The 26,211-nt window shown below is 41.1% G+C and overlaps 2 protein-coding genes across 6 annotated transcripts in view; both read right to left on the reverse strand.

The window, feature by feature from the left end:
• Positions 1-22,248, reverse strand: part of ZDHHC17 (zinc finger DHHC-type palmitoyltransferase 17) — a 93,692-nt gene extending 71,444 nt beyond the window's left edge. For 2 of the 4 annotated variants that reach the window (XM_084957796.1, XM_084957795.1), the window contains exon 1: positions 22,034-22,110. Coding sequence is in view for 2 of the 4 variants with exons in the window: in XM_084957792.1 (XP_084813918.1) it covers positions 22,034-22,126 (93 nt within the window). In the remaining 2 variants the exon portion in view is untranslated. Of the gene's footprint in view, positions 1-21,624; positions 21,838-22,033 lie in introns of those variants that run through there. The other 2 variants (XM_084957792.1, XM_084957793.1) reach the window with 2 other exon arrangements.
• Positions 22,249-25,811: 3,563 nt separating this feature from the next.
• LOC146403622 (uncharacterized) overlaps positions 25,812-26,211 on the reverse strand; it is a 145,227-nt gene continuing 144,827 nt past the window's right edge. Inside the window, exon 7 of one of the 2 annotated variants that reach the window (XM_084957810.1) lies at positions 25,812-26,028. In XM_084957810.1, coding sequence (XP_084813936.1) covers positions 25,953-26,028 — 76 coding nt within the window. In that variant the 3' untranslated portion in view covers positions 25,812-25,952. The remainder of the gene's footprint in view (positions 26,029-26,211) is intronic. The other variant, XM_084957806.1, reaches the window with a different exon arrangement.

Raw genomic sequence — 26,211 nt, forward strand, 5'->3', positions numbered from 1 at the left:
AATGTACAATGGGATAGCCATTTGGGATAAAAAAAATTCAACATGCTCCAACACAGAAGGGTGATGTGCTTGAAAGAAAGATGCCAACAAACACAGCCAAGGATATAGTTTCTTTAATGGCAGAGGATACCAAGATATGTGTGAAAAAGCAATGCCACATAAGGCAGAATTCAGGGCAGCAAGCTCCTACATGGAAGCTCCCAGGTCAACTTCAGCTGCACAGCCCACAAGAACATACAGGTAAACGCCTGAACCATTTTCCTGGTGAGAGAAGCAGGCACCCACATGCTTATGGGGCATCTTTGTGGTCCCCTGGACTCTGTGGACTATTCTGAAGACTCTGGTCATACGTCTGGTGCTTACAAGTTCTAAGTAACTTGTTACAGCTCTGGGACTTTCCTGAATGTTTAATGCAAGACCAGGTAAACTGCAGGTCAATTTTCCAGGCTTCTTAGAGAAGTGACTATCTCCTGGCAGGACCAGGGCTGCCTGCTTAAGCACTCTTTCTATAGATTCCCATTTCACTTTTTATATTAGATAACTTTGAGCCAGAACAAAGATTTAATATGAGAGTATCGGTAATAACAGTCCTATTGTTTTTTTTTTTTTTTTTTAAAGAGCTCTGAGAAAAGCATTGAGTAACAACACATTTGTAAAATGGGAAAAGAATACAGAGATAATTCAAAGAGGGCAAAATAAAATGGCAAATAGATGTATGAAAAGACGCCATCAATTCTCAATTAATATAAGTGCATTTCCAAAAAACGGAGAGAGCAAGAGCGGGAGTGACAGAGAGAGAGGGAAAGAGAAGGAGGGAAATCAATTCAGTACAATTCTAGGGGCACATACATGTTACTTACATGACTCACGTTACCTGCTTGCCTTTGGTGCACAGCCCATACACATTTGTGAATTAGCAAACCAGGAGGGCTTCACCATGTGCTTATGACTTGCACTATGCAAATATCTGCTGTCAAGTATCACTGTAACAGGCTGACTTCTGAAGCAAGAAGCTAAATGTATTTAATTACATTAATTTTGAGTTGCTCAAATATAATTCCATTACGTGTGTGATAAAATTAGAGTAATATAAAGGGTTGCTGACAAGACAGGAAAGAAAAAAAAGTCTCTATGCACAACTGATTCATTTCTAAGTCCAAACCAAAACTGATGACCCAAATGTGAGATATTCTTAAAACTCAGGTAGTAATGAACTAACTTCTAGGAATACCACAAGGATTTTTACAAAAGAATATTGACTATATATGATGAGAGGACAGCACAAGCATAAAACATATAACCAAGTGAACAATGAAGGATAAGGAAAACCAGTAGACACTATAAATTATAAAATATAAGATATAAATATAAATACAATATATCATATAAATAATATAATTATAATATAAATGTTATATATTTATAAAATATAACATAATAAAATTATATATTAATATAAAATATATCAATATATAATGTGTACAATAATACATAATATAATGTATGTGTAATATAAAATATAATAAAATGATGTAAGTATAATATATATAATTATAAAATAACTTTCTTTTAAAATGAATTTAATTAACAGTGCCAGCAAGTGACACTACACTCAAGACAAAATTTCTAATTTATTTGATGCACCCTCTTTAGGGGAAGATTAGACAAAAAAGACTTGGCTATATAATGGAAAGATTTCAAACCAATTTTTTCAGTAAGTAAGAAGTCTCATATTTATATATGTTCTGCTGTAGTTTCTGATCCCTGGCTAACAGTATATTATCATTGTTTTTAGTAAACAAGGTTCAAACTCACTTTGCTGGCCTCTAACATGACTAGGAAAATGTTCATCACCTTCTAGCTTCATTAAAAACTGGTTTTCGGAGTTCCCATCGTGGCGCAGTGGTTAACGAATCCGAGTAGGAACCATGAGGTTGCGGGTTCGGTCCCTGCCCTTGCTCAGGGGGTTAACGATCCAGCGTTGCCGTGAGCTGTGGTGTAGGTTGCAGACGCGGCTCGGATCCCGTGTTGCTGTGGCTCTGGCATAGGCTGGCGGCTACAGCTCCGAATAGACTCCTAGCCTGGGAACCTCCATATGCCATGGGAGTGGCCCAAGAAATAGCAAAAAAGACCAAAAAAATAAATAAAAAAATAAAAACTGGTTTTCACTTTATTTCCTTCTAGTATTTATATACATATACACACACACACATATATATACACACACATATATAATATATACACAATAATATATTATATATTACTATAATATATATTATGTATAAGCATACATATACACACTATATATTGTGTTATAATATATAATTGTAATATATATTATGTATAAACATACATGTACACACTTTTTTCTCTTTCCACAAACATTTGATGAACATATGTCTATATGTGTAGTTTTCTCCCTCTCCTTTTTCAAAAAAACCTTTGTTTTTCAGATTTTTATTTAGGATAGTTTAACATTTACACAATCAATGCAGAGGTCCCACATTCTACACACACAGCTTCCACTATTATTAACACCTAACAGTAGTGTGGTAATTTGTTGTAATTCAGCATTCAATATTAATACATTATTATTGACTGAAGTCTATACTTTTATTCAAATTGCTTCAGTTTTTAAGTAATACCCTTTTTCTGTCACAGGCTTCTATTCAGGCTATCACATTACATTTAAGTTGTCATGGCTCCCTAGGCTTCTGTAGCTATGACAAACTTTATTTTATTTTTTTTTAAATGGCCACACCCATAGCACATGGAAGTTCCCAGGCCAGGGACTGAACCAGAGCCATAGCTGAGACTTGAGCCACAGCTGCAGCAACACTGGAATCCTTAACCCGCCACACTAGAGCAGGAGCTCCAAACTTTTCTTACTTTTGATGACCTTGACAGTTTTGAGGAGAACTAGCCAAATACTTCTTTTTATTTAATGACTTTTATTTTTGTCCATTACAGCTGGTTTACAGTGTTCTGTCAATTTTCTACTATACAGCAAGGTGACCCAGTCACACACACACACATATACATTCATTCCTTTTTCTCACATTATCAGGCTCCACTGTAAGTGACTGGATAGAGTTCCCAGTGCTATAAAGCAGGATCTCACTGCTTATCCACTCCAAAGGCAACAGTCTGCATCTATTAACCCCAAGTTCCCAGTCCACCCCACTCCCTCCCCCTCCCCCTTGGCAACCCCAAGTCTGCTCTCCATGTCTATGATTTTCTTTTCTGTGGAAAGGTTCATCTGTGCCATATATGAGATTCCAGATATAAGTGATATCATACGGTATCTATCTTCTTCTTTCTGACTTACTTCACTTAGTATGAGAGTCTCTAGTTCCATCCATGTTGCTGCAAATGGCACTATTTTGTTCTTTTTTATGGCTGAGTAGCATTCCATTGTGTATATATATACATCTTCTTAGTCCATTCATCTGTTGATGGACATTTAGGTCCTTTCCATGTCTTGGCTATTGTGAATAGAGCTGCAATGAACACATGGGTGCATGTGTCTTTTTCAAGTAAAGTTTTGTCTGGATATATTCCCAAGAATGGGATTGCTGGGTCATATGGTAGTTCTGTATTTAGTTTTCTGAGGTCACTCCATACTGTTTTCCGCAGTGATTGTACCAGCTTACATTCCCACCAACAGTGCAGGAAGGTTCCCTTTTTTCCACACCCTCGCCAGCATTTGTTATTTGTGGACTTATTAATGATGGCCATTCTGACTGGTGTGAGGTGGTATCTCATGGCAGTTTTGATTTGCATTTCTCTAATAATCAGTGATGTTGAGCATCTTTTCATGTGCTTGTTGGCCATCTGTATATCTTCTTTGGAGAAATGTCTATTCAGGTCTTTTGCCCATTCTTCAATTGGATTGTTGGCTTTTTTGCTGTTGAGTTGTCAAATACTTTGTGTCATGACCCCAGCTGGAATTTGTCAGGTGTTTTTTTCATTATTAGAGTATGTGTTTTTAGGAGGAAGTTTTTTTCTTTCAATTTAACCTAATTTTGCAAATTTCCTTCAACACTGCTATAAAATCTTTGTCTAGATGTTTATTTATCTTTATGTAGTCCGTAATCACAATATTCATATAGTTCATATTCTTCCCCTTTACATTTCCTCTTAGAATGGCTATTATTAAAAAGATAAAACAAACATTGGGAGGATATAAAGAAAAGGGACTGTAAATTGGTAGAGTCACTATGAAAAACAGTATGGTGATGCCTCAAAAAACCAAGAAAAGACCCAGCTATTCTACCTCTCCCTATTCAACCAAAGAACACAAACATATTAATTCAAAAATATACAGACACCTCTATGTTCACTATTATTTACAATAGGTGAGGTATGGAAAAAACCTAAGTGTTCATGGATGGATAAAGGGATAATAAAGATATGGCATATCCATACACAATGGAATGCTACTCAGCCATAAAAAAGAATGAAATTCTGCCACTTGTGACAACATGGACAGACCTTGAGAGTATTATGCTAAGTAAAAGATGGAGATAGACAAACATGGTATGATTCTACTCGCATGTGGAATCTAACAAAATAAAACAAAAGCTAGAGTTCCTGTCGTGGCTCCGCGGAAACGAATCTGACTAGTAACCATGAGGACGAAGGTTCGATCCCTGGCCTCACTAAGGGTTAAGGATCCAGCATTAGCATGAGCTGAGGTGTAGGTCACAGATGTGGCTCATATCTGGCCTTGCTGTGGCTGTGGCATAGGCCAGTGTCTACAGCTCTGATTCAATCCCTAGCATGGGACCTTCCATATGCCGTGGATGTGACCCTAAAAAATTAAATGAATAAGGAGTTCCTGCTGTGGTGCAATGGAAACGAACCCGACTAGGAGCCATGAGGTTTTGGGTTGGATCCCTGGCCTCACTTGATCAGTTAAGGATCCGGTGTTGCTGTGAGCAGGGGTATAGGTTGCAGACGAGGATCGGATCCTGCTTTGCTGTGGCTGTGGCGTAGGCCAGCGGCTACAGCTCCGATTTGACCCCTAGCCTGGGAACCTCCATATACCGTAGGTGTGGCCCTAAAAAGCAAAGTAAGTAAAAAAATAAATACATAAAACAAGAACAAACTCACAGATTCAGAGAAGAGATTAGGGCTGACCAGAGGAGAAGGGGAAGAAGGGTGGTGAGTGAAGGGTGAAGGGGGTCAACTATACATGTGATTATAATTAGACCCTGGTTTATAGTGTATACAGATGTTGAATTACAATGCTGTACACCTAAAACTTACATAATTTAAAAAAGAAAAAAACCTATGAAATAGGATAACTTTAAAATAAAAATGAGGGTTTCCCTGGTGATTCAGTGGGTTAAGGATCTGGCATCGTCACTGCTGTGGCTCTGGTTACTGCTGTGGTGTGGATTCGATCCATGGCCCAGGAATTTCTGCATGCCATGGGCGCAGTGAAAAATAAGTAAATAAATCAGCAAATGGACAGATTTTTCCTCACTACTACAAAACCATTTCTTTAAAATTCAACATTTCTTTTCAATGGGAGTAAACTTCCTAGAGAGATTCTTAAAGGGTATAAATATTTTTATGGTTCTTGATACAATATCTAAATTGGTTTTGCAAAGAGATATATTTATAATCCCACCACCAATATCTGATTAACCATTTTTCCATAAATTCACAGGCATGAGTTATTTTTAAATTATCCCCTAATTTAAATAGAGGAGATAACATTTGAACTTTCAACCTTAAATATATTTTCCTATTCTATTTCTTCTTTTGAGAATTACCTATTGCTATCTTTTGACCATTTTATTCTGTGTCCTGAAATTTGTTTAATATATTAGAATCTGACTTTTATCCATAAAGATTAGATATTAACCTTTACACACTGATCTAAACATTCATGTTCCATTTTTAGAGTTATTTATACTTTTTTTTTTTTTTTTGTCTTTTTTGCCATTTCTTGGGCTGCTCCTGTGGCATATGGAGGTTCCCAGGCTAGGGGTTGAATTGGAGCTGTAGCTGCAGGCCTATGCCACAGCCACAGCAATGCGGGATCCAAGCCGTATCTGCAACCTGCACCACAGCTCATGGCAACGCTGGATCCTTAACCCACAGAGCAAGGCCAAGGATCGAACTCGTAAGCTCATGGTTCCTAGTCGGATTTATTAACCACTGAGCCACAACGGGAACTCCGTTATTTATACTTTTGATACAGTTCAAGGATTATATTAACTATAATCACTTACATTAATCTTTTCCTTGGGCATTTTTGGTCCTGACTTTTATATTTAAATATATTATAATCATCAGTGCTATTTATCAAATATTTCAAGTTCTCTCCCCAAGCATGTGGCACATCCTTAGTCCTTTGAAAAAATTAAGTAAGTCCAAGCGATTGACTTTTTTTTTTTAGCCAAGAGACCATGAATAAAAGAGACATACTGCTGTCAGAGAATAGGTTTTTTGTTTGTTTGTTTGTTTGTTTGTTTTTTCCCACTGTACAGCAAGGGGGTCAGGTCATCCTTAGATGTATACATTGCAGTTACAGTTTTTTCCCCCACCCTTTCTTCTGTTGCGACATGAGTATCTAGACATAGTTCTCAATGCTATTCAGCAGGAGAGAATAGGTTTTAAAAGCCAGTAAGCAATTCCTCAGTCCCTCTTCCCATCAGACATGGAAACCGACAATGTTCCAGGGAGCAGATTAAACAGTCTGGGACCCAAAGTAGCCAAAATGCACATGTACTAAACCAGTAACATGTAAGCCACTACGATTTTACACTTGCTACTGCAGTAAAACCCAGCTTATCTGCAGTATGCAGAAAGTAATTTTCATTGCATTTTGGAGTTGGATATAAATAGTAAATGGGAGCATTACTAATGTTCCGATTTACCTTGTATTTAGCCACATTGTTAAAAATATAATCTTTGATTTTTTTATTACCTCTTTGAATAATCTAAGAATACCACCTAATCTTCTCCAAATAAGTATGGCCTTTCATTTCTTCCAAGCTGTCAGGTACTTTAAAGACTTTAATATCACTTTGCTCACGTGAACAGAACAGCTTAGCTATTCTGCTCAAAAGGCACACTGCCTACACCTCAGGTTTGGCAAACTTTTACAAATCCTTCAACCCACAATTAAATGTCACCATAGCCTTTCTTGTTTCCCTAAGGCACAGTCAATTGCCTTGTCATCTGTGTTCTCACCACTACACAAACAAATTATTCTAGTACTGTGTAATGGCATACATGTTAGTTTACTACTGACCCGACAATAGATTACTATCAATTCACTGCCTTAAAAGAACACAAATTGGAGTTCCCGTCGTGGCGCAGTGGTTAACGAATCCGACTAGGAACCATGAGGTTGCAGGTTTGGTCCCTGCCCTTGCTCAGTGGGTTAACGATCCGGCGTTGCCGTGAGCTGTGGTGTAGGTTGCAGACGCGGCTCGGATCCTGCGTTGCTGTGGCTCTGGCGTAGGCCGGTGGCTACAGCTCCGATTCGACCCCTAGCCTGGGAACCTCCATATGCTGTGGGAGCGGCCCAAGAAATGTCAAAAAGACCAAAAAAAAAAAAAAAAAAAAGAACACAAATTTATTATCTTATAGTTCTGGAGGTCAGCAGATCAAAATCAATACGAATATCGAAAGGTGTTAGCAGGGCCATGCTCCCTTAGGAGGCTCTAAAGGAGAAGCCATTCTTTTTCTTCCAGATCTGGTGGCTTCTGGCTTTCCTTGGCTTGTGGTGACAGTAATCCAGTATTTGAAGCCAGCACCTTCAAATCTCCCTGGTCTGCTGCATATAGTCTACTCCTCTGCGTTTAAATCTCCGTCTGCTTCCCTCTTACAAAGATACATGTAACTGCAATAGGATCCACCTGGATATCCAAAATAACTCCCCGCAAAATCTCGTAACTCTTAACTTCCTCATCCCAGCAAAGTCTTTTTTCCTCTTATAAATTAACACTTACAGGACAAGTTTCAGGGTTTAAGATTTGATAACCTTGGAATGCCATTACTCTGCCTACCGGACGATGGAAATAAAGGCAGAAACGTGAGACAAGGCAAAGTTGGTATTACTTAGGTTAGATGCTGTTGGTAGTTTTCTCATATCCTCAGTCATGGGCAGTATCAATGGCCTCTCTCATGTGGGGCATTCTGAGAATTCTGAAACACTCGCTCCTTCACCAAACTGCACTCAGACGCTTCTGAGCATTCTTCTCAACTAGGCCTTGACCTTGGTTCCCCATCCTTACTGGGACTGCATAATCCAGCTTTAGCAAGAATCCTGCTGAGTCAGTTAGAGAATTTTCCATCCTTGATATCTGATCACCCTGGCTTGCCTGTGGCAAGAATCCTGTTAAATTGGTTTAGCAAGAATGCCCCTACCCCTGATGTCTCGTCTTAGTATTTTCCCTCCACTGACCACCCCCCCCATTCTGTCTGTTGGCTATAAATCTCCAATTATCTCTGCTGTATTCAGAACTGAGCCCAGCCCTACACTGACAGCTCCGTTTCCTCCTTATTGCAATAGTTCCTGAATAACATTAATTTTTACATTTGAACTAATGTCCAGCTATGGTTTTCTTTGACAGAAATTCCCTCTATAACCTTTGGGGCAGAAGAGACATTCTTCAGCTCACCTCTAAAAATTCCTCAGCTTCTTTGCCAGTGGTATAACCTTAGGGCTGCTTCTGCCCAGCAGGCGATTTGTTTGTGTTAAGTTTCTTTCAAGACGACTATATCCTATCTATGCTTGGCCCAAAGGAAACACCCTTATCTCACATCACTGGACATACAGAGGAAGCGCTCTCTCCTGCTCTTCTGCTATAAGGCTATCTAATACATCTTTAAGCTTTACTCTTCCCCAGTAAAGCAGCAGTTCCCCCAACCCCACCCTGTCCCCTTGTCTCTGGGCCTTCAGCAACCTCGTGGGCCCAAATCACACTTTTTTATTTTTTATTTATTTATTTTTTTTGTCTTCCTCTCTTTTTAGGATCGCACCTGGCAGCATATGGAGGTTCCCAGGCTAGAGCTCCAATTGGAGCTGTAGCCACCAGCCTACGCCAAGGCCACAGTAACGTGGGATCAGAGCTGCATCTGCGACCCACACCACAGCTCACCCCAACACCAGATCCTTAACACACTGAGCGAGGCCAGGGATCGAACCTGCATCTTATGGATGCCAGTCAGGTTTGTCAACCACTGAGCCACGCCGGGAATTCTCCAAATCACACTTTTTCAAGAATCCTCTAATATGCCATTCAGACAGCATCCTAGGAGGCCTAACTATTTTCTGCCACGTAGCAAATATCCAGTCAGAGGAACGTTCTTCTCCTGCAAAGTTTCCCAGTCTTTCAGAGGGATTGTTTGCAACCTACATGGAGGACCATATACACACTACAGAACGCCCTTGCTGGGCTGATAACTCTTCCAAGAACCCCTTGCTCCCACTAAAGTCTCTCTTTATCTTTACAGACTAGAAGTAATAGATTTCCAATACAAATACCAGCCACCTCCCAGCACGCTGAGCACCTCTGTTTATACTGCAGGCCCTTTTTCAGCTACTGTCCTCAGCTTTGAGCTCCAGGAAAACTGCTTAGACGACAAGAAAAATCCCAATTTGTGTCCTAATATGCAAAAATATACCGTAAAGTACTTAGCATTTTTCACTTAACATTGTTTTTGAGATTTATCTATGTCGAAGCATGTAATTCTAGTTTATTTAAAGTAATTATTAGATAGTATCCCATTATATGAATAAACCACATCAATCCCCTACTAAGAGACTTTTTTGCTGCTGTAAGTCATACTGCAATGAACAATCTTACACAGGTTTCATCTAATAAAACTTTCTCTAGGTAAGCACCTAGTATTGGAACTTCGGAATAAAGAGGTTTGAGTATCTTCTACTTTAGTGTCATTAAAATACTCTCCAGGGTGGCAGTACCAACTTATACTCTCACTAGTAATGTGTGAGTTTTCCACCATACTTAGATTTCCCAGACTTCTTAATTTTGGAGGACTGGTGGGTACTAAACTATATCTTGTTTTGATCTGCAATTCCCTGAAGCAAATTGAAAAAAGTTAAGATCAACTATATCAATGCTGCTGAAAAGTCAACAAGGATAAGCACCACAAGCTGACCACTGGATTTAACCATGTAGATTTCGTGTTACTTTGACAAGGGGGGCACATGCCAGACTGTAACTGATTAAAGAAAAGATAGAAAGAAAGGAACTGGGAACAGCAAGAACAGGCAAATATTCTGAGGGGTTTTGCCACAAAGAGCAAAGAAAGAGGGCAGTAGACAGAAGACGAGTAGAATCAAAAGAAAATGGTTTGGGTTTTGAAATTTTTTAGGAATAGAAATGATTTCTAGTAGAAGTGAACTGGTGGAGTCAAAAACTGATGGGGTCCAACTATGAGCAGACGTCTTAAGGGGGCATGAGAGGATAGAAATTAGCATAAACAAACATAGGCAGCACTTTAATGCTAAAAACACACAACACTGACAAAAGAAATCAAAGATCTAAATAAATAAACAGACATACTACTTTTAAGGACTGGAAGACTAAAAATGGTTAAGATGTCAATTCTCCCCACGTTGACGTACATGTTTAATGTAATTCCTATCAAAATCCCAGTAAGACTTCTTATATATATAAACAAGGTTATTCTAAAATTTACATGGGAAGGCAACTAAAACAGCTGAAATAATTTTTTAAAAGATGAATAAATAAGAAGTAGTCTACTCAATTTCAAAACCTATTATACAACTTCAACAATCAAGACTGTGTAGTATTGGCTAAGAAATAGATACATGGGCCAGTGAAACAGAACACAGAACGCAGAACTAAAAACATACAGGAGTTCCCGTCATGGCACAGTGGTTGACGAATCCGACTAGGAACCCTGAGGTTGCGGGTTGAATCCCTGGCCTCGCTCAGTGGGTTGGGGATCCGGCGTTGCCGTGAGCTGTGGTGTAGGTTGCAGACGTGGCTCGGATCCCGCGTTGCTGTGGCTGTGGTGTAGGCCGGCGGCTACAGCTCCGATTGGACCCCTAGCCTGGGAACCTCCATGTGCCGCGGGAGCGGCCCAAGAAATGGCAAAAAGACAAAAAAATAAAATAAAATAAAAACATACAAATACGCTTAACTTATTTTTGACAACAATGTAAAAGCAATTCAGTGGAGGAAAGAAGCTTTTCAACAAGTGGTGCTAGAAGAGCTGGATATTTTTAGGGGGAAAAAAGAAGTTCAACCTAATCCTCATGCTTTATGCAGAAATAACTCAAAATTAATCCCTAACTGAAATGTTACATGTAAAACCATAAACTGTTTAAAAAAAAAAAACAAAACAGTGGGGGAGCAAAAACTCTTGCTTCTATGGCTAGGAAGAGATCTTAAAGCATAATCCATAAAAGGAAAAAACCAAACTTCATCAAAACTTAAACTTATGCTCAAGAAAGACCCTAGAGACTGGGAGAAAACATCTGCAAATCACAGTAAAATACTAGTGTCTAGGATGTTAAAATAACAACTTCGCAAAACTCAACAACAAAATTCTTAGGTAGAAATTCTGAACAACAAACCACAGATAAAAGTGTCACCATGAGCTAGAGGTCCACTCCAGCCCATACTTGCCACCATCTCAGAACATTACTGGACACTTCTGTCTGTTCAAACTGTGGCCAGATAAAAACTGAAACTCCTACCTGGACCAGACCCCAACCACCATCCCATGACTACGTGACTCAACACATGACCCCTGCCCGATAAAACTTGACTCTCCCGGGAGTTCCCATCGTGGCGCAGCGGAAACAAATCTAACTAGGAACCACGAGGCTGCAGGTTCAATCCCTGGCCTTGCTCAGTAGGTTAAGGATCCGGCATTGCCATGAGCTGTGGTGTAGGTCGCAGACGTGGCTCATATCTTGTGTTGCTGTGGCTGCGGTGTAGGGTGGCAGCTATAGCTCCAATTCAACCCCTAGCCTGGTAACCTCCATATGATGTGGGTGTGGCCCTAAAAAGACAAAAAAAAAAAAGACTCTTCAACAATAAAGACAAAACAAAAGCTAAGGAAGTATTAACAAATAAATAAATAAATAAAAACTTAACTCTCCCTAAATGTCAGGAGGCCTGAGTTCCTTCTCAATGCTCCCGACCATATCTCTGGCAATAAAACCTGCTTGGGACCTCACTGCTCCTGTTGACTGTCTTTTCTTCTCTCCAGCATGCTAACAAAAATAATCAATTTTTTTAAAACTGGCTAAAGACACTTGTTATTGGCTGAATGGTGTCACCTTAAATTCATCTCTTGAGCCTTAAATCCTAGTACCTCAGAACATGACTAAATTTGGAGGTAGGCCCTTTAAATAGGGGATCACATTAAAAATAAGGTCATCGGGGTGGGCCCTGATACACACTTACTGGTGTCTTTAGAGGAAAAGAAAATTTACATACATAGACAAAAGAGATTGGTGCCAGAGAGGAAAAACCATGTTGAAGACACAGCAAGAGGGCAGCCATTTGTTAAGCAGAGTAAGACCTCCTAAGAAACTCAACCTGCCAATACCTTGACCTAGCCGCCAGAATCGTGAGAAAATAAGTTTCCATTATTTAAGCCACTCCAAATATATGCTATTTTGTTATGCAGCCCTAGCAAACTAACACAGACACAAAGAGACATTTCATCCAGAAGGATATATAGATGGCAAATAAGCACATGAAAACAGTCAGTGTCATCCGCCTTTAGAGAAATGGAAACTAATAACAATGACTTATCATATACCTATTAAAATAGGATAAAATTAAAAAGTGACAACACCAAATGCTGGTAAAGATGCAGAGAAATCAATTAATCGTATACCACTGGTTGGAATGTAAAATCTACAGCCACTCCAGAAAACATCTTGACAGTTTCTTAAAAATACTAATATACAACTATCATATGACTCAGTAATTGCACTCCTAAGCATTTATCCTAGAAAAATGAAAATTTATGTTTACACAAAGAGCTTTATGCAAATAATTAAAGCAGCTTTATTTATAATAACCAAAACGGGAAACAACACAAATATCAATGGGTAAATAGTTAAATAAACTGTGGTACATTCACATATTACCCAGTAATAAAAGGAATGAACTACCGATATGTGCTAAAACCTGAATGAATTACCAGAGTATTATGCTGACTGTAAGATGTACATAGTTCTATAAAACTACTGAAAAAAATCCATGTGTCAGTGAATTCACATAGTTCAAACCTGTGTTGTTCAAAGATCAACTGTACATGACATTATGTTAAAGGGAAAACTATGGAAACAGTAAAAAGATTTTATCCCATTTTAAGGTATACAGTAAGTCATGGTTATTAACTTACATTTCTCTAATGGCTAATGACGCTATGTTTTCATGCACTTATCTGCCATCTATTTATCCTCCGGGATGAAATATCTCTTTGTGTCTGTGTTAGGTTTTGCTAGGGCCGCCACAACAAAATACCATCTATGGAGTGGCCAGAGTTAGCAGGAAGGGAGGGATGAAGAGGCAGAACACAGAGGATTTTTAGGGTAGTGAAACTATGCTGTATGATACTGTAATAGTGGACACATGTCATTATACATTTGTCAAAACCCACATTAAAACCCAAAAGTGAACCCTAAGGTAAAGTACAGACTTGGGTGATAATGATGTGTCAGCCTAGGTTCACAGACTATAACAAATGTACTACCTCCACCGCAGGCTGTTGACAGTGTGGTATACGGGAATTCTCTACTTTCTGCTCAATTTTGCTGTGAACCTAAAACTACTCAATGAAAAATATTTTTTAAATAAATGAGGACGTTTGCAATCACAGCCAGCTATTTCATCAACTCTGCGACATCACTATCACACTGTGCTGCACATTACAAAAGGGGCAGCTGGGTTCAACTTCAGCTCTGCCACTTACCATCATTACCCTCTCTCTGCTTCATTCTCCTCGTTTATAAACGAAATATTTAAAAAGTATGAGAACTGAATCAATGAATATATATGCAAAACTGTTTAGGACAGGGGCTCAGAGTTTCAGTTTGATAACCGTTAGCAACTACTATTGAGGAGATAACAGGAAAAGCACATGATACAATGCTTCATACCTTAAACATCAAATCAGCTTCCTTCCTCCTCCTGTAATTAAACTTCAACATATGAAGTGTATATCAGAGAGGGGAGGACAAAGTATGGGACTGTTTATCAGAATCACCTCCGGAGCTTTTTATATATATATACACACACACAAATGCACACACACACACCACAAATCTACTAAATTAGAAACTGTGAGCAGTGGATATGGAAGCATGTATAGTCTAACAAACTTCTCCATAAGGTTCTGTTACATACAGCGCACACATGCACAAACACACACACATTCTTACTTTACTCAACCCATTTCCACACAAATCCAGTTCTGATGAAGTTATTGCACACCAGTGATGAATGGGATTCAACGCACTGAAATATGTATTTAACATCAACTCCGAGGAGTTCCTATGTATTATGTAGATCAAGGGCTGGCAAATAGAGCCCACAGATCAAATCTGGCCCACTACCTGATTTTACATATAAAGTTTTCTTAACAAACAGCACACCCATTCATTTCCATATTGCCTACAGCTGCTTTCATACAATCTCCACAGACTTGAGTAGTTGCTACAGACACAATACATCCCACAAACCTGAAAGTACCTATCATGTCTTTACAATGAAAGTTTCCCAACCCCTGGTCTAGATTATTCATGGGGCATGCTATTCAGTAGCTCCACTAGAACATTAGTGCTAACAATGAGTTCAATGTAATTACAGCACCTCAAAGTACATCAGAAAATAAAAGCCTGGAACAAAGCAAATAAATAGTTCTCTACAGAGAACAGAAAAGGTTTTGCCTGCCAGCATTCTTTCTTTAAGGAAACTGTTCCTCCTCCAACAACAACCAAGAGCTCTTAGCCACGTACAGGTCCTCTCCTGTGACCTTAGAAGCAGGCACATAACCTAAATCAGAACAACTGATGCCACTTTTCAATGTGGAATAATGAAAAACAAGTAGTCCCTCTGTAACGGTTAGCTGAGATTTGAGATATGAAAGCTGGCATCCATGTCCCCACTACACAGAAGAAAGAAGTTGCTCTTCATTAGCAGCTGAAAGGCAGAGATAAGGGCTGGGAGAGAGAAAGGGAGAAATGCTTGGTGACATTCTCGGCTCAAGTTCTACTTACCCTAAAGCCCAACTGCACCCCTGCCCTCCTGAGTTTGAGTGATGTGAGTCAGTAAATTACCTTTTTTACCAAAGCAGATTTTAAAACAGTTGGTGACAACTGCAATCCAAGGATTCTCTTTTTTTTTTTTTTTTTTGCTTTTTAGAGCTATACCTGTGGCATATGGAAGTTCCCAAGCTAGAGGTCCAGCCAGAGCTACAGCTGCCGGTCAACACCACAGCCACAGCAACATCAGATCCAAGCCACAGCTGTGACCTACACCACAGCTCAGGGCAACGCTGGATCCTTAATCCACTGAAAGAGGCCAGGGATCAAACCCCTGTTCTCATGGATACTAGCCGGGTTCTTACCGAGTCATGAAGGGAACTCCTGCAATCCAAAGATTCTAACACAATGAATAATTTCTTCAGCTCACAAAAGGGTTTTTGTTTGTTCATTTGTTCATTCATTCATTCATTTTAATGAGAATGGGAATAATTCTGGTCACCACTTTTGTTCATCCTTCACTAAATTCTTCATAAATGAATTAATGTTCATAATCAGAAAGTTATTTTTACAAACTGAACAAGGGTAAAGTAACATCTCAATCAGTAATTATCATTTTTTCACTTAATTGTTCCTAGCATAAAAGTGATTAAAAAAACATAAGCTATCTGATATATATTTTAAAAAAAACTTCAATGCATTTAGCTTTATCATTTCCATCTCAACAGTACTGATAATCAGAACAATGAGCCTGATACACTATAATATTCTGATTTATCAAAGAAAGATTCTACCACAATTACTATGTATTAACCCTAGAAAGTGGGGTAATTAATTTAGCAAATTTTCAGCAACTGAGACAACAACCAAAAATATTCATTAACCTTCTATAATTCAGGAAACTAAGTTCTTCATAATCTCATCTATAGAAAGCTCAAGTTTCACTCTACTTTCAAATTTGCTGCCTGGACCCCTATTCTAAGGAGAATTTAACAAAAGACATCACCCTACAAATGCATAAATATTACATGGGTTGAGAATTTTACTTGCATAGTTTATAAATATAATATTACCCTGAATCAATTTTTTAAATTCCAAAATTTAAACTATTTGATATTTTATTCTTTAATTACCTATCTGTCATAGAATCTAATCACAAAATACTACTAGAATTAGATGATTTAAAAGAGAATAGTGAAATAACATCTTCTTGTATAATGTGGCTATTGGGAATTCCGTTAAAAGCACACTACATCAAGACACATTAACTTTAATTAAAAAAAATTTTTTTAAAGACACCCTAAAGGACTAAACAATCCTAATACACTTAGGATATTTTCTAGAGGAAAGGAGGTCCACAATATATTTTTAATTTTTAACTAAATACACACATCCACACACACACACACACACACAAACACACACACACACCCACACATACACACACCCCTTTATCTATCCTCTGGGATCTGAAGACCTCTAGTTCATCATTTGTTATTTTACAATGTCTTACTCTGTGTTCCTCATTACTTTGTGGGCTATCAAAGTATCAAGACCATACTTAGATGCTAAATAAACATTTCTCATAGCAAAGCACACATCTTTAAAAAAAAAAACTAAATAGTGCAAAAAAGGCTTATAATAAAGAGTACTCTGCCCGTCCTCTCCTCAAACCTCAACCAATTTTAGCTACCTTAGCTAGTCAATCAGTTGCCTCAATATCTAATATATGTATACTACTACTGCTTGAGATATTACTAACTTCTTACCACAACAGCTAACATGTATTGTGTTCCTAAATGCCAAAGAACTTTATATATACTCTCTCATTTAATCCTAACGATAACGTCATAAGGTAGAACCTATTATATTCCCATTTTGTCTGGAAAATTGGAACATAGTTTAATAACTTGCCAGGGTCACGCAGCTAGTGCCAAACTAAGTTTTGAACTCAAGGAGCCAAGTACCAACACTCACGCTTTTAACCTATATCCTTTTTTTTAAATTTTAATTTTATTGGAGTATAGTTGATTTACAACGTTGTGTTCGTTTCAGATGTAAAGCAAAATGAATCAGCCACACATATAGACATATCCCCTCTTTTTCAGATTACTTTTTCATCTATGTTATTACAGAATATGGAGCAGAGTTCCCAGTTAAATACAGTAAGTCCTTGTCGGTTATCTATTCTACATACAGTGGCATGTTTATGTCAGTCCCAAACTCCCAAATTATCCCTTCTTCCCACAGCTCTAAGTTTGACTCCGAGATTTGTGAGTCTGTGTCTGTTTTGTAAATAAGTTCATTTATGTCATTTTAAATGTAATGTAAGTGATATCACATGATATTTCTTTTTCTGTCTGACTTACCTCACTTAGTATGACCATCTCCAGCCATCCATGTTGCTATAAATGGCATTATTTCATTCTCTCTTATGGTTGAGGAACATACTCTTACCCCCTCCACAGTCCACTCTCAGTAAACACTTTTGGGATAAGTTTCACAAATTCAATAAAAACACTCAGCAAAATAAATCAAAACAGTAAAATGGCATTTCTCACAACCACAGATAATTTTTTGGTTCTATGGGTCAATAATTTTCAACTTTGGCTTTGCCACAATCTATGATGTCACCAATTAGTGGCACTTTCATTTTATATATATTGACTCAGTGCTTACTATGCTTAGGGTATACAGCATCTTTAAATTTAAATTATAATTATATGGCCTATAGCATTTCTGCTGAATAAAAAAAGGCATCGGATCCTAAAGACTGCCAGAAAGACATGCTTTGAAGGGAAAGAGTATGTGAGAAGCCTATTGGAAAAAGAAAAGCAATTTTCTAAGTGGTTTTTTTAAATCTGCTTTCCAAAAGCAAATGAGCTAATTTATACATGTGTATGCTTGCATATCTCCAAATATATAAGGACCCAAAAAAATAGTAATGGAAAAAGGCAAAATTACTTTCACTAAAGAAAAGCTTAAAAAATATACTCTGTAATATCTGTAGTATTGGAGCTCCTGCCGTGGCACAGCAGAAACGATTCCGACTAGGAACCATGAGATTGCGGGTTTGATCCCTGGCCTTGCTCTGTGGGTTAAGGATCTGTCATTGCCATGAGCTGTGGTGTAGGTCACAGACGCAGCTTGGATCTGGCATTGCTGTGGCTGTGGGGTAGGCCAGTAGTAGCTCCAATTAGACCCCTAGCCTGGGAATCTCCCTATGTCACAGGTGTGGCCCTAAAAAGACTTAAAAACGAGAGAGAGAGAGACATGGATGTGGACAAATTTAATATGAAGCAAAAAATGTTGCCAATTTAAAAAATGAGACACTAGAGAAAAGGCAGCAATAGAAGTCTTGAAATTGAGAAAAAAGGAAGCAAGCAAGAGATGAAAGCCCTAGATAATCTACACAATCCAGTTCAAAGCTCTGAGTCAGATCTTGCTGAAACAGAGAGCCCTTATAATAATGCTCCGGGTGAAGGGAGTATTGTGGCCTCATTCTGTGAAAGCAGACAAGGCTTACTGAGGATGCACTAGTGAATGAAATGGAAGGCTGGGGACAGCAAGTCAGCTGGATCTGGAGACCAACATAAGCTCTCCATCCTTGTGGTGAAGTTCTACTCCTAACCATTCTAGATAACTCGAATCGGACCCTATCTACAGGCTACATTTCTCATTTTAGCACTTATTTGGATTCTGTTACATGTTTCATATGCACATAACTTCCCAACTGGCTCATTAACTTCTAGAAAGCAAAAGCTACCACATTTACTATATTTTCACCCATATAACCTAGCATAGTGCTATGTATATAGTAGATAGATGCTCAAGCCTATCAATCTTAAAAAATCACAACATACATCAGAGCATTCGAGTCTGAAGAAATCTTAAGGGAACATCTAATCCAGCCTCTTTATCTTAAAAGCAAAGAAACTAAGAGTAGTTCAAATGTCCACTACCCTAAAGTAGAAGAGCTGGGATTATCACCCTCATGCCCTCCTAACAGTTTAACTTTTCCAAATAGCCTCTAATTTCTACCATTATAATAAAATAATCTGTTTCATCAAGAAGCAAAGTCAACAACATCAGTACCCACTTTACGCCAGAGCCTCTAGAAGGTTAGATGTGCTTGGCAGTCTATGTGCCAGGTCTGTGATGACCGCTTTATAAACATTATTCTACTTAATACGACTCTAAGAGGTAGGTAAATTTCACAAAAATGTAAAATGTAATTCAACCATGATGATAGCAAGTGGCAGAACCTCAATTCTCCATCTGTCACCAGTCTTGGCTCTTAAACAGTATCCTACACTGCTTCTCAGTGAATTTACCACAAATATCATGAAGTCTCAAGAGTCTAGCATAGTGTCTGACCAAAACAAAACAAGTAAATGTTTAAATAACTGATTAAATGAAGGAATTATTTAATTAATTTAAAAAGTAAGGTTCTCTCACAACAAATATCTCTAAAAAGAAGGGTTCATTGTTAATCTAATTACATAATCCCCTAAGGTTTTAAGAGCGAGCAGTCTGCATGCTAACAGGAGATTTCAAGAATGGCTAATTTCTTCACCCCACAAATAAGTCCTCTATTCAACAAATAGTGAGAAACTATTTTTGTGACACACTATTAAATTCGAACATAAAAAGGAAAATAAAACTTGTCCTTGGCAAGATCCTATTCCACTAAATTAAATCCAACATAAGTTTCTAAACCATTGAATTAAAATCAAAATAAATCTGTAACACTGCCCTCCTTCTGGTGGGAGAGAAAGGAATAAACAGCATTAACTGAGCACCTACAATGTGCTGATCCTTAAATCTCAACACAGTCTCACCTAATCTCTTAAAGCAGATAGGTATCTTCTCAAGGGAGACTGGAGACACTGTTTAACAACAAAAAAGAATCCATTATCTTACTTAGTCCTCACTATGGCTTATTAGTTATTATTTAATCCCATTATTTTAAATCATGAAGCTGGAACTCAGAGAAGCAGCTTGCCCAAGAAAGCACTGCAAGGAAAGAGCAGAACTCTACCGGGTCTGTACCAGGTATGAATGCAAAACTGCCCACAGGAAAAATACAGAAAGACCTGAGCCCTGGCAGTCATGAGCTGAAGACTCGAAACATCTAAAGGAAGCAGAATTTACTGTTGGTCAAGTAAAAATGGCAGATATCATCTACATCTACTTCCACTTTCAAGGATGAGGAAGTTGATTTTCTAGTAACAGTCTATTAAACGGCAACCTCAAGACTGCTCTCTAAACTTCAAGACTACAGGCCATTTCACGACTCCAAGCAATCTCTGGATTCGTCCCCTGCTGAAATCATTCCTAAAGTACCAAACAATGTATTGTTTCACAATGCAAACACTTACGAAGAGTTTTATTAAGATACACAGAATCAACATTTAAGTATTTAAAATACTTTCGCAGGACTAGATGAATAGAAATATTCGTTAGCAACATCTTCAATGCATCATCTGAAAACTACTTTGTCTATTTCTTGATATATTTTTAGGGCCTTAAGTGTGAACTAAAAGAGAGATGTCTCCAATGCCAATTCGGAAAATGTCACCACTTTGGTCAAAACAGTGTTTAGCTTTACTGCACAGCCTTCTGTCAGAAATCCAAGGCAGACTTTTCCATTTAGTGGCCCAGGTATAATCCTAAGGAACTGTTTTTGATAAATCAAAAGTGATGAATGAGAAGGTGATGAGAATACAGAACACGGGTACGTGCTTGTATTTACACTTTACTAAGTAATATAAGCAAGCTCTAATCCTCAATCCAGAAATAAATAGAGTGATTTTAATGTACGGTAATCAGGCAAGGGCTTCCATGTTTGCTCACCCTACTACAAACACAAGGATTGTCTTCATCCCTTAAGCTCATAAAAACTACAGGAGCTCTTCAGGAAGCTTTGATGCTGCCCCTCCGCACAACACTCCGGGTCATTAAAAACCGGAATTCATCAAGAACTGCTTCCAGGCCTGAATTAGTACTAGCTCGGCTATAAACTAAGACGTAAACAAGTGCAGAACGCTACCGATCCTGGAGCTACCGATCCTGGAGCGGGGCACTGTTTACCGACGGGGGAAGAGACTCCCGCTGTGATGGGAAACGCTTGCACTGTCCCCCTCTGGCTCGCCCTCAAAAACAAGACAGTTCCTCAAGCCAGTGCGAGCGTGGGTCTAGGCTCAGAACTTCCGACCTCTCTTTCTAATCGCTTAAGGACACATGCTCAATAAGAACATCCGACACAAGGTGCCCCAGGAGCTGCCAATGGCATAAAGGGAAGGGCATCACTTTGTCCAAGAAACTGTTCTCACGCTGCACGCCCCCACCGAGAGCCAAAAGGGAGGAACAGATACCGTCATTCACGCCGAAGAAGGAAAAGAGCAGAAATCAAAACCATTCGCGCTCCTCCTCCCCCCAGAGGCGCGGAGCGGGATAAGGGCTCGAGGCACGGCTCCCACCCCGCACCAGGCCCTCGCCGCCAGCGCTCCCGTGAAAAGCGCGGCGACAGACCCGTCCCCTCAGCGTCTCCACCTGCGTCCTCCGGGCACCGCCGCGGACCGCGTCCCAGAGCCCGCCCCGGCCCGCCCCGCGCTCTCCTCCCCCGTTATCCGCTCGCAGCCGCGCTCCGGCCTGGATCGCTCCCCGCCCTCCCCAACTTCGGCGCGTCCCACCCCCCAAGCAGCAGGCCGCCGCCCCCCGCGCGGCCGGGGGCGAAGGCTGGGGGGCCGCGGGGCGCGGGCTGCGCGGGGCGCCGTCCCTCACCTCGGGATGCAGCAGGGGCACGCAGCCCGCCTCGGCCTCGTACTCGTCCGGGCCGTCCGCCATCTTGGTGTTAAATCCCTCCTCCCGCTGCATGCCGGGAGAAAGCGTTTCGCCCTCGCGCGGCGCGGGCGAGGCGGAGGGCGAGCGCGAGGGCGAGCGCCAGACCCGCCGGCGGCGACGCGGCCGCCTCCTCCGCCGTCCCGGCCGCCCGTGCCGCCGCCCCCTCTGCCCCCGCCCTCCTCGGAGGGCGCGGGGCCTGGCGCGCGTGCGCGCGAGCCGCCCGGCCGGAGCGGGGGCGCGCTCTGCTGCACTGCGCCGCGGCCGGCGAGCGGGAGGCGCTGGGCGTGGGCGCCGCGGCGCGGGGGCGGACTCGGGCCCCGGCAGCTGTGCGCCTCGGGCGGCCCCCGGCAGGCGGCCGCTGGGCGGTCCGGGATTTAACCAGGGCGACCTAGCGGCGGCGAGGGAAAGAGGGCAAGGCTCTGGAGCTGCGCCGCCGAGATCGGGGATCCCCGGCACTCAAGGCGGCTTGTGCCCGCAAGCCCCACCGGCCCCAGCCGCCGACCCCGGGACACCCCCCCCCCCCCATGCGAGACCTGGGGTGGAAGCACCACCCCGCTGGAGGTACTAGCTTGGGACTCTCAGCTTTGAGTCCAGATGTGCGGCGCTCCCGAAGACGAAAGACGCACCTCCTCCTCCGCACTCAGAAAGGTCATCCCACAATTTATGCCTCTGGGAGGCGCCGGGAAAACACGGATAATGCTTGGGATTCCCTCCTAGAGAAGCCTTTTCAAAAGGATCCCAACCTGCCCTCATTGGTTTTGAATTAAGAATAACCACAGGAAAAAAAATGTACGCCCTCAAAGCCCACGAGCGCCCATGTGCTGGATTTTAATGTAATCCAGAAGTCATTTAGTCTGAATTCGCTGAAAGCGAACCGGAGAAAATGACGAAAGCCCTTTTTTAAACGATGTTAGGACTGCTTGGGGGCAGGGTAAAGGGATTGCTTTCTAGAAATATGCTGCTGGGCCTATTACAGAAACTATTTATCTTTGTTTTTAGTTTTTAAAAATCTAAACTGCTTAGAGGACGATTTAGCAAGATGATGAAAAACGATCTAGTAGAGATCCTGACACTAACCTGTCTCCTGTTAAAGCCAAATCAACCAAAGACCACCAGGGAGAAGCTTGCAATCCGGTAACATCAGACATGTTTATACATCAAGAGGAAGGACGCTCCAGAGAAAGCGTGGCAACCGCTAGGAAAGGAAGGATAAAGCGTCTTTTGTAAGGTTTAGGTTCCCGCCAAAGTAGTCAGTAGGGTCTTGAGAGAGCGGGCATCAGTTCTGGATTGGACGCTGTTTCAGAGGCGGGATTAGGAAAAGTGAGGATTAATTGAGGATTGAATGCTGGCACGAGGAAAGGGCCGTTCAGTAATTGGGTAGTCTAGTAATAAAAGAAAACAGCAAAGAGAGTAGGTCTGGGCATCGTTGGCAGGAGAGCAGTATCACTTAGAGAGGGTAGATAGGGCATTTTACAGATGCTGCGTGGCAGGGGGAAGAAAGCTCAGATAACTCTGCGGATGGCTTTACACTCTGTGTTCGCAGTACTGTTGCTTTTTCTCATTGCAGTCAGGTAATTTTCATTCTTTTGGTCCTGGCTCAAACCAAGCTACTTAGAGCTGGGGCAAGGGTTTGCTATTTTAACAAAAGCAAGCCAGCACATATGGCAATACTCTGCAATCCTATGTTAGGTGAAATGAGGGCAATATTTTTGCATTCATATTCTGTATGAATCATTGGTATAGATAAAAATCAAACTAGAGACTTAAAGGGAATATGTGGAATTTGACATGTATTGAACTTAGGGATTCGGTGCTGTCACTGACTAGGATCCTTGGGCCCTTTAATCAATAGAAATTGATAGGAGGCCAGAGGAGAAATTCAGACAAGGTTTTATTAGGACTCATGCTACAGCAGGAGGGAGCAAGAGAGCAAAAATGAGTAACAGGTACCCTTACTCCCACTCTGAGGAGGTTGGCTGGTTCCTTTAATGGGATGAGGGTAGGGTTGGATAGGTGGGTGGGGCCAAAGCAGGGAGCTTAGGTGGTCTGCCCACCCCCTTGGTGGTGCCTGGTGCAGGGGTCATGCACCCTTTCCCTGCTTTCACGCAGCACCTCTGAAATGGCAGTATCTCATTGTTGCTAACTGCCCTAAGGGCATTCCTGTAGTTATTTTTGTTGGTTTTCATCCCTTATAGTTTCCTTGCCTTCTGTTGCTCAGGGAGGCCTTTGCCCAGGTGCAAATACAAGCACCGTGGTAGAGGGTTCCAGGTCCCAGCCTATTTCAGTGCTAACCGTGTGTTGATTTGCTCTGCTAGACCCCTGTCAGGGTTCCTGCAGGAGGATATCAAAAGAGTAAACTTTTTATGAGACCTTCATTAGGACAGTATGAATGCATGATAACTGCTGTGGGCCTAGACTGTGGCTACTTCCATAATGTTCCCCTGCACTGCTATCCCTGCCTCAGCTTCTAGTCCGTCATTGGAAGGATATACCCTTAGTTTATGTTCCCTAAGGTATTAAATTAGCGTCCAAGAGCTCTTTTCTCATTGACTTACTTACACCTAAGAATCAAACAATTGTAAATCTTAAGTTGGCCCAGCTGTTTCATCTTATTTAGGCAGCAGTTTAGTAAATCAAAGCATTCTTCTATCCAGACTTCCTAGGCTAGTCAGACTATCTGGCTTTGAATCGTATTTTGGTCATCTTAACTCTGCGACCTGAGGAAAGTTACATATGTTTTCTGGCTGAAACATGCTTGCATGGTTGCCAGGCCACTTCTTCTCTTGGCTCAGGCTTCGATAGCTCTCTCAGACATTCCTTTTTTTTTTTTTTTTTTTTGTCTTTTTGCCTTTTCTAGGCCACTCCAGCGGCATATGGCGGTTCCCAGGCTAGGGGTCGAATCAGAGCTGTAGCCTCTGGCCTACACCAGAGCCACAGCAACGCGGGATCCAAGCCGCTTCTGTGACCTACACCACAGCTCACGGCAACGCTGGATCCCTAACCCACTGAGCAAGGCCAGGGATCGAACCTGCAACCTCATGGTTCTTTTTTTTTTTTTTTTTTGTCTTTTTGCCTTTTCTAGGCCACTCCAGCGGCATATGGCGGTTCCCAGGCTAGGGGTCGAATCAGAGCTGTAGCCTCTGGCCTACACCAGAGCCACAGCAACGCGGGATCCAAGCCGCTTCTGTGACCTACACCACAGCTCACGGCAACGCTGGATCCCTAACCCACTGAGCAAGGCCAGGGATCGAACCTGCAACCTCATGGTTCCTGGTCGGATTCGTTAACCACTGAGCCACGACGGGAACTCCAGACATTCCATTTTTGTGATATGATGTGGGTGACATCTTTACTTGCTTTTTTTTTAGGGCCGCACCTGCAGCATATGGAGGTTCCCAGGCTCACGGTCTAATCAGAGCTACAGCTGCCAGCCTACACCGCAGCTGCAGCAAAGCCACATCCAAGCCATATCAGCAACCTACACCACAGCTCAGGCAACACCAGATCCTTAACCCACTGAGCGAGGCCAGGGATTGAACCAGCAGCCTCATGGTTCCTAGTCAGATTTGCCACGACAGGAACTTCTTTCCTCCATATGCGAATCCAGTTTCATTTCCACTCTTAGTTTCTGCTTGAGGACACAGTATTTCATCTTCTCTTTACTCTTCCATTCCTTGAGGAAGTGGTGGGGGAGAGGTAAGCTCTGTTGAGGCAAGACACAGCTTGCATGAGAAAACCTGGGTCATGTCATCTTTGCTGAGTGTTTGTTTTTTCTGTCTTGTGTCTCATTCCCGTAGGGAAGTATCCTCAGAGGTCAGGTGTCTCTCCGCCTCAGTGAACAGCCCTGAAGCTTCTACTTTCATTGTAAAGGGTCAGCTCCATGGTTCACTCTCTCCACATTGCCAGCATTTCTCGAAGCTATTTCTAGTAATGTACTGTGAGAAAATGAGAAAATATAAGGACATGCACTAGGTTTGTTTCTCTGCAAATTTGGGGATATAAGCATGAACCTTAGATATTTGGTATCTTTATGAGTATAGCTTGAGATGGGTAGATAGATGAAAGGGCAAAATTAAGAAGTAGGCTTTCATTCCTCTCTGCTCCAATCCAGAATATTA

This window comes from Sus scrofa, chromosome 5, assembly GCF_054392235.1.
Source record: "Sus scrofa isolate SSC_HxYL_T2T_F1_AM1 chromosome 5, Sscrofa_HxYL_maternal_Yorkshire_Landrace_v2.0, whole genome shotgun sequence".
Taxonomy (NCBI): Eukaryota; Metazoa; Chordata; class Mammalia; order Artiodactyla; family Suidae; genus Sus; species Sus scrofa.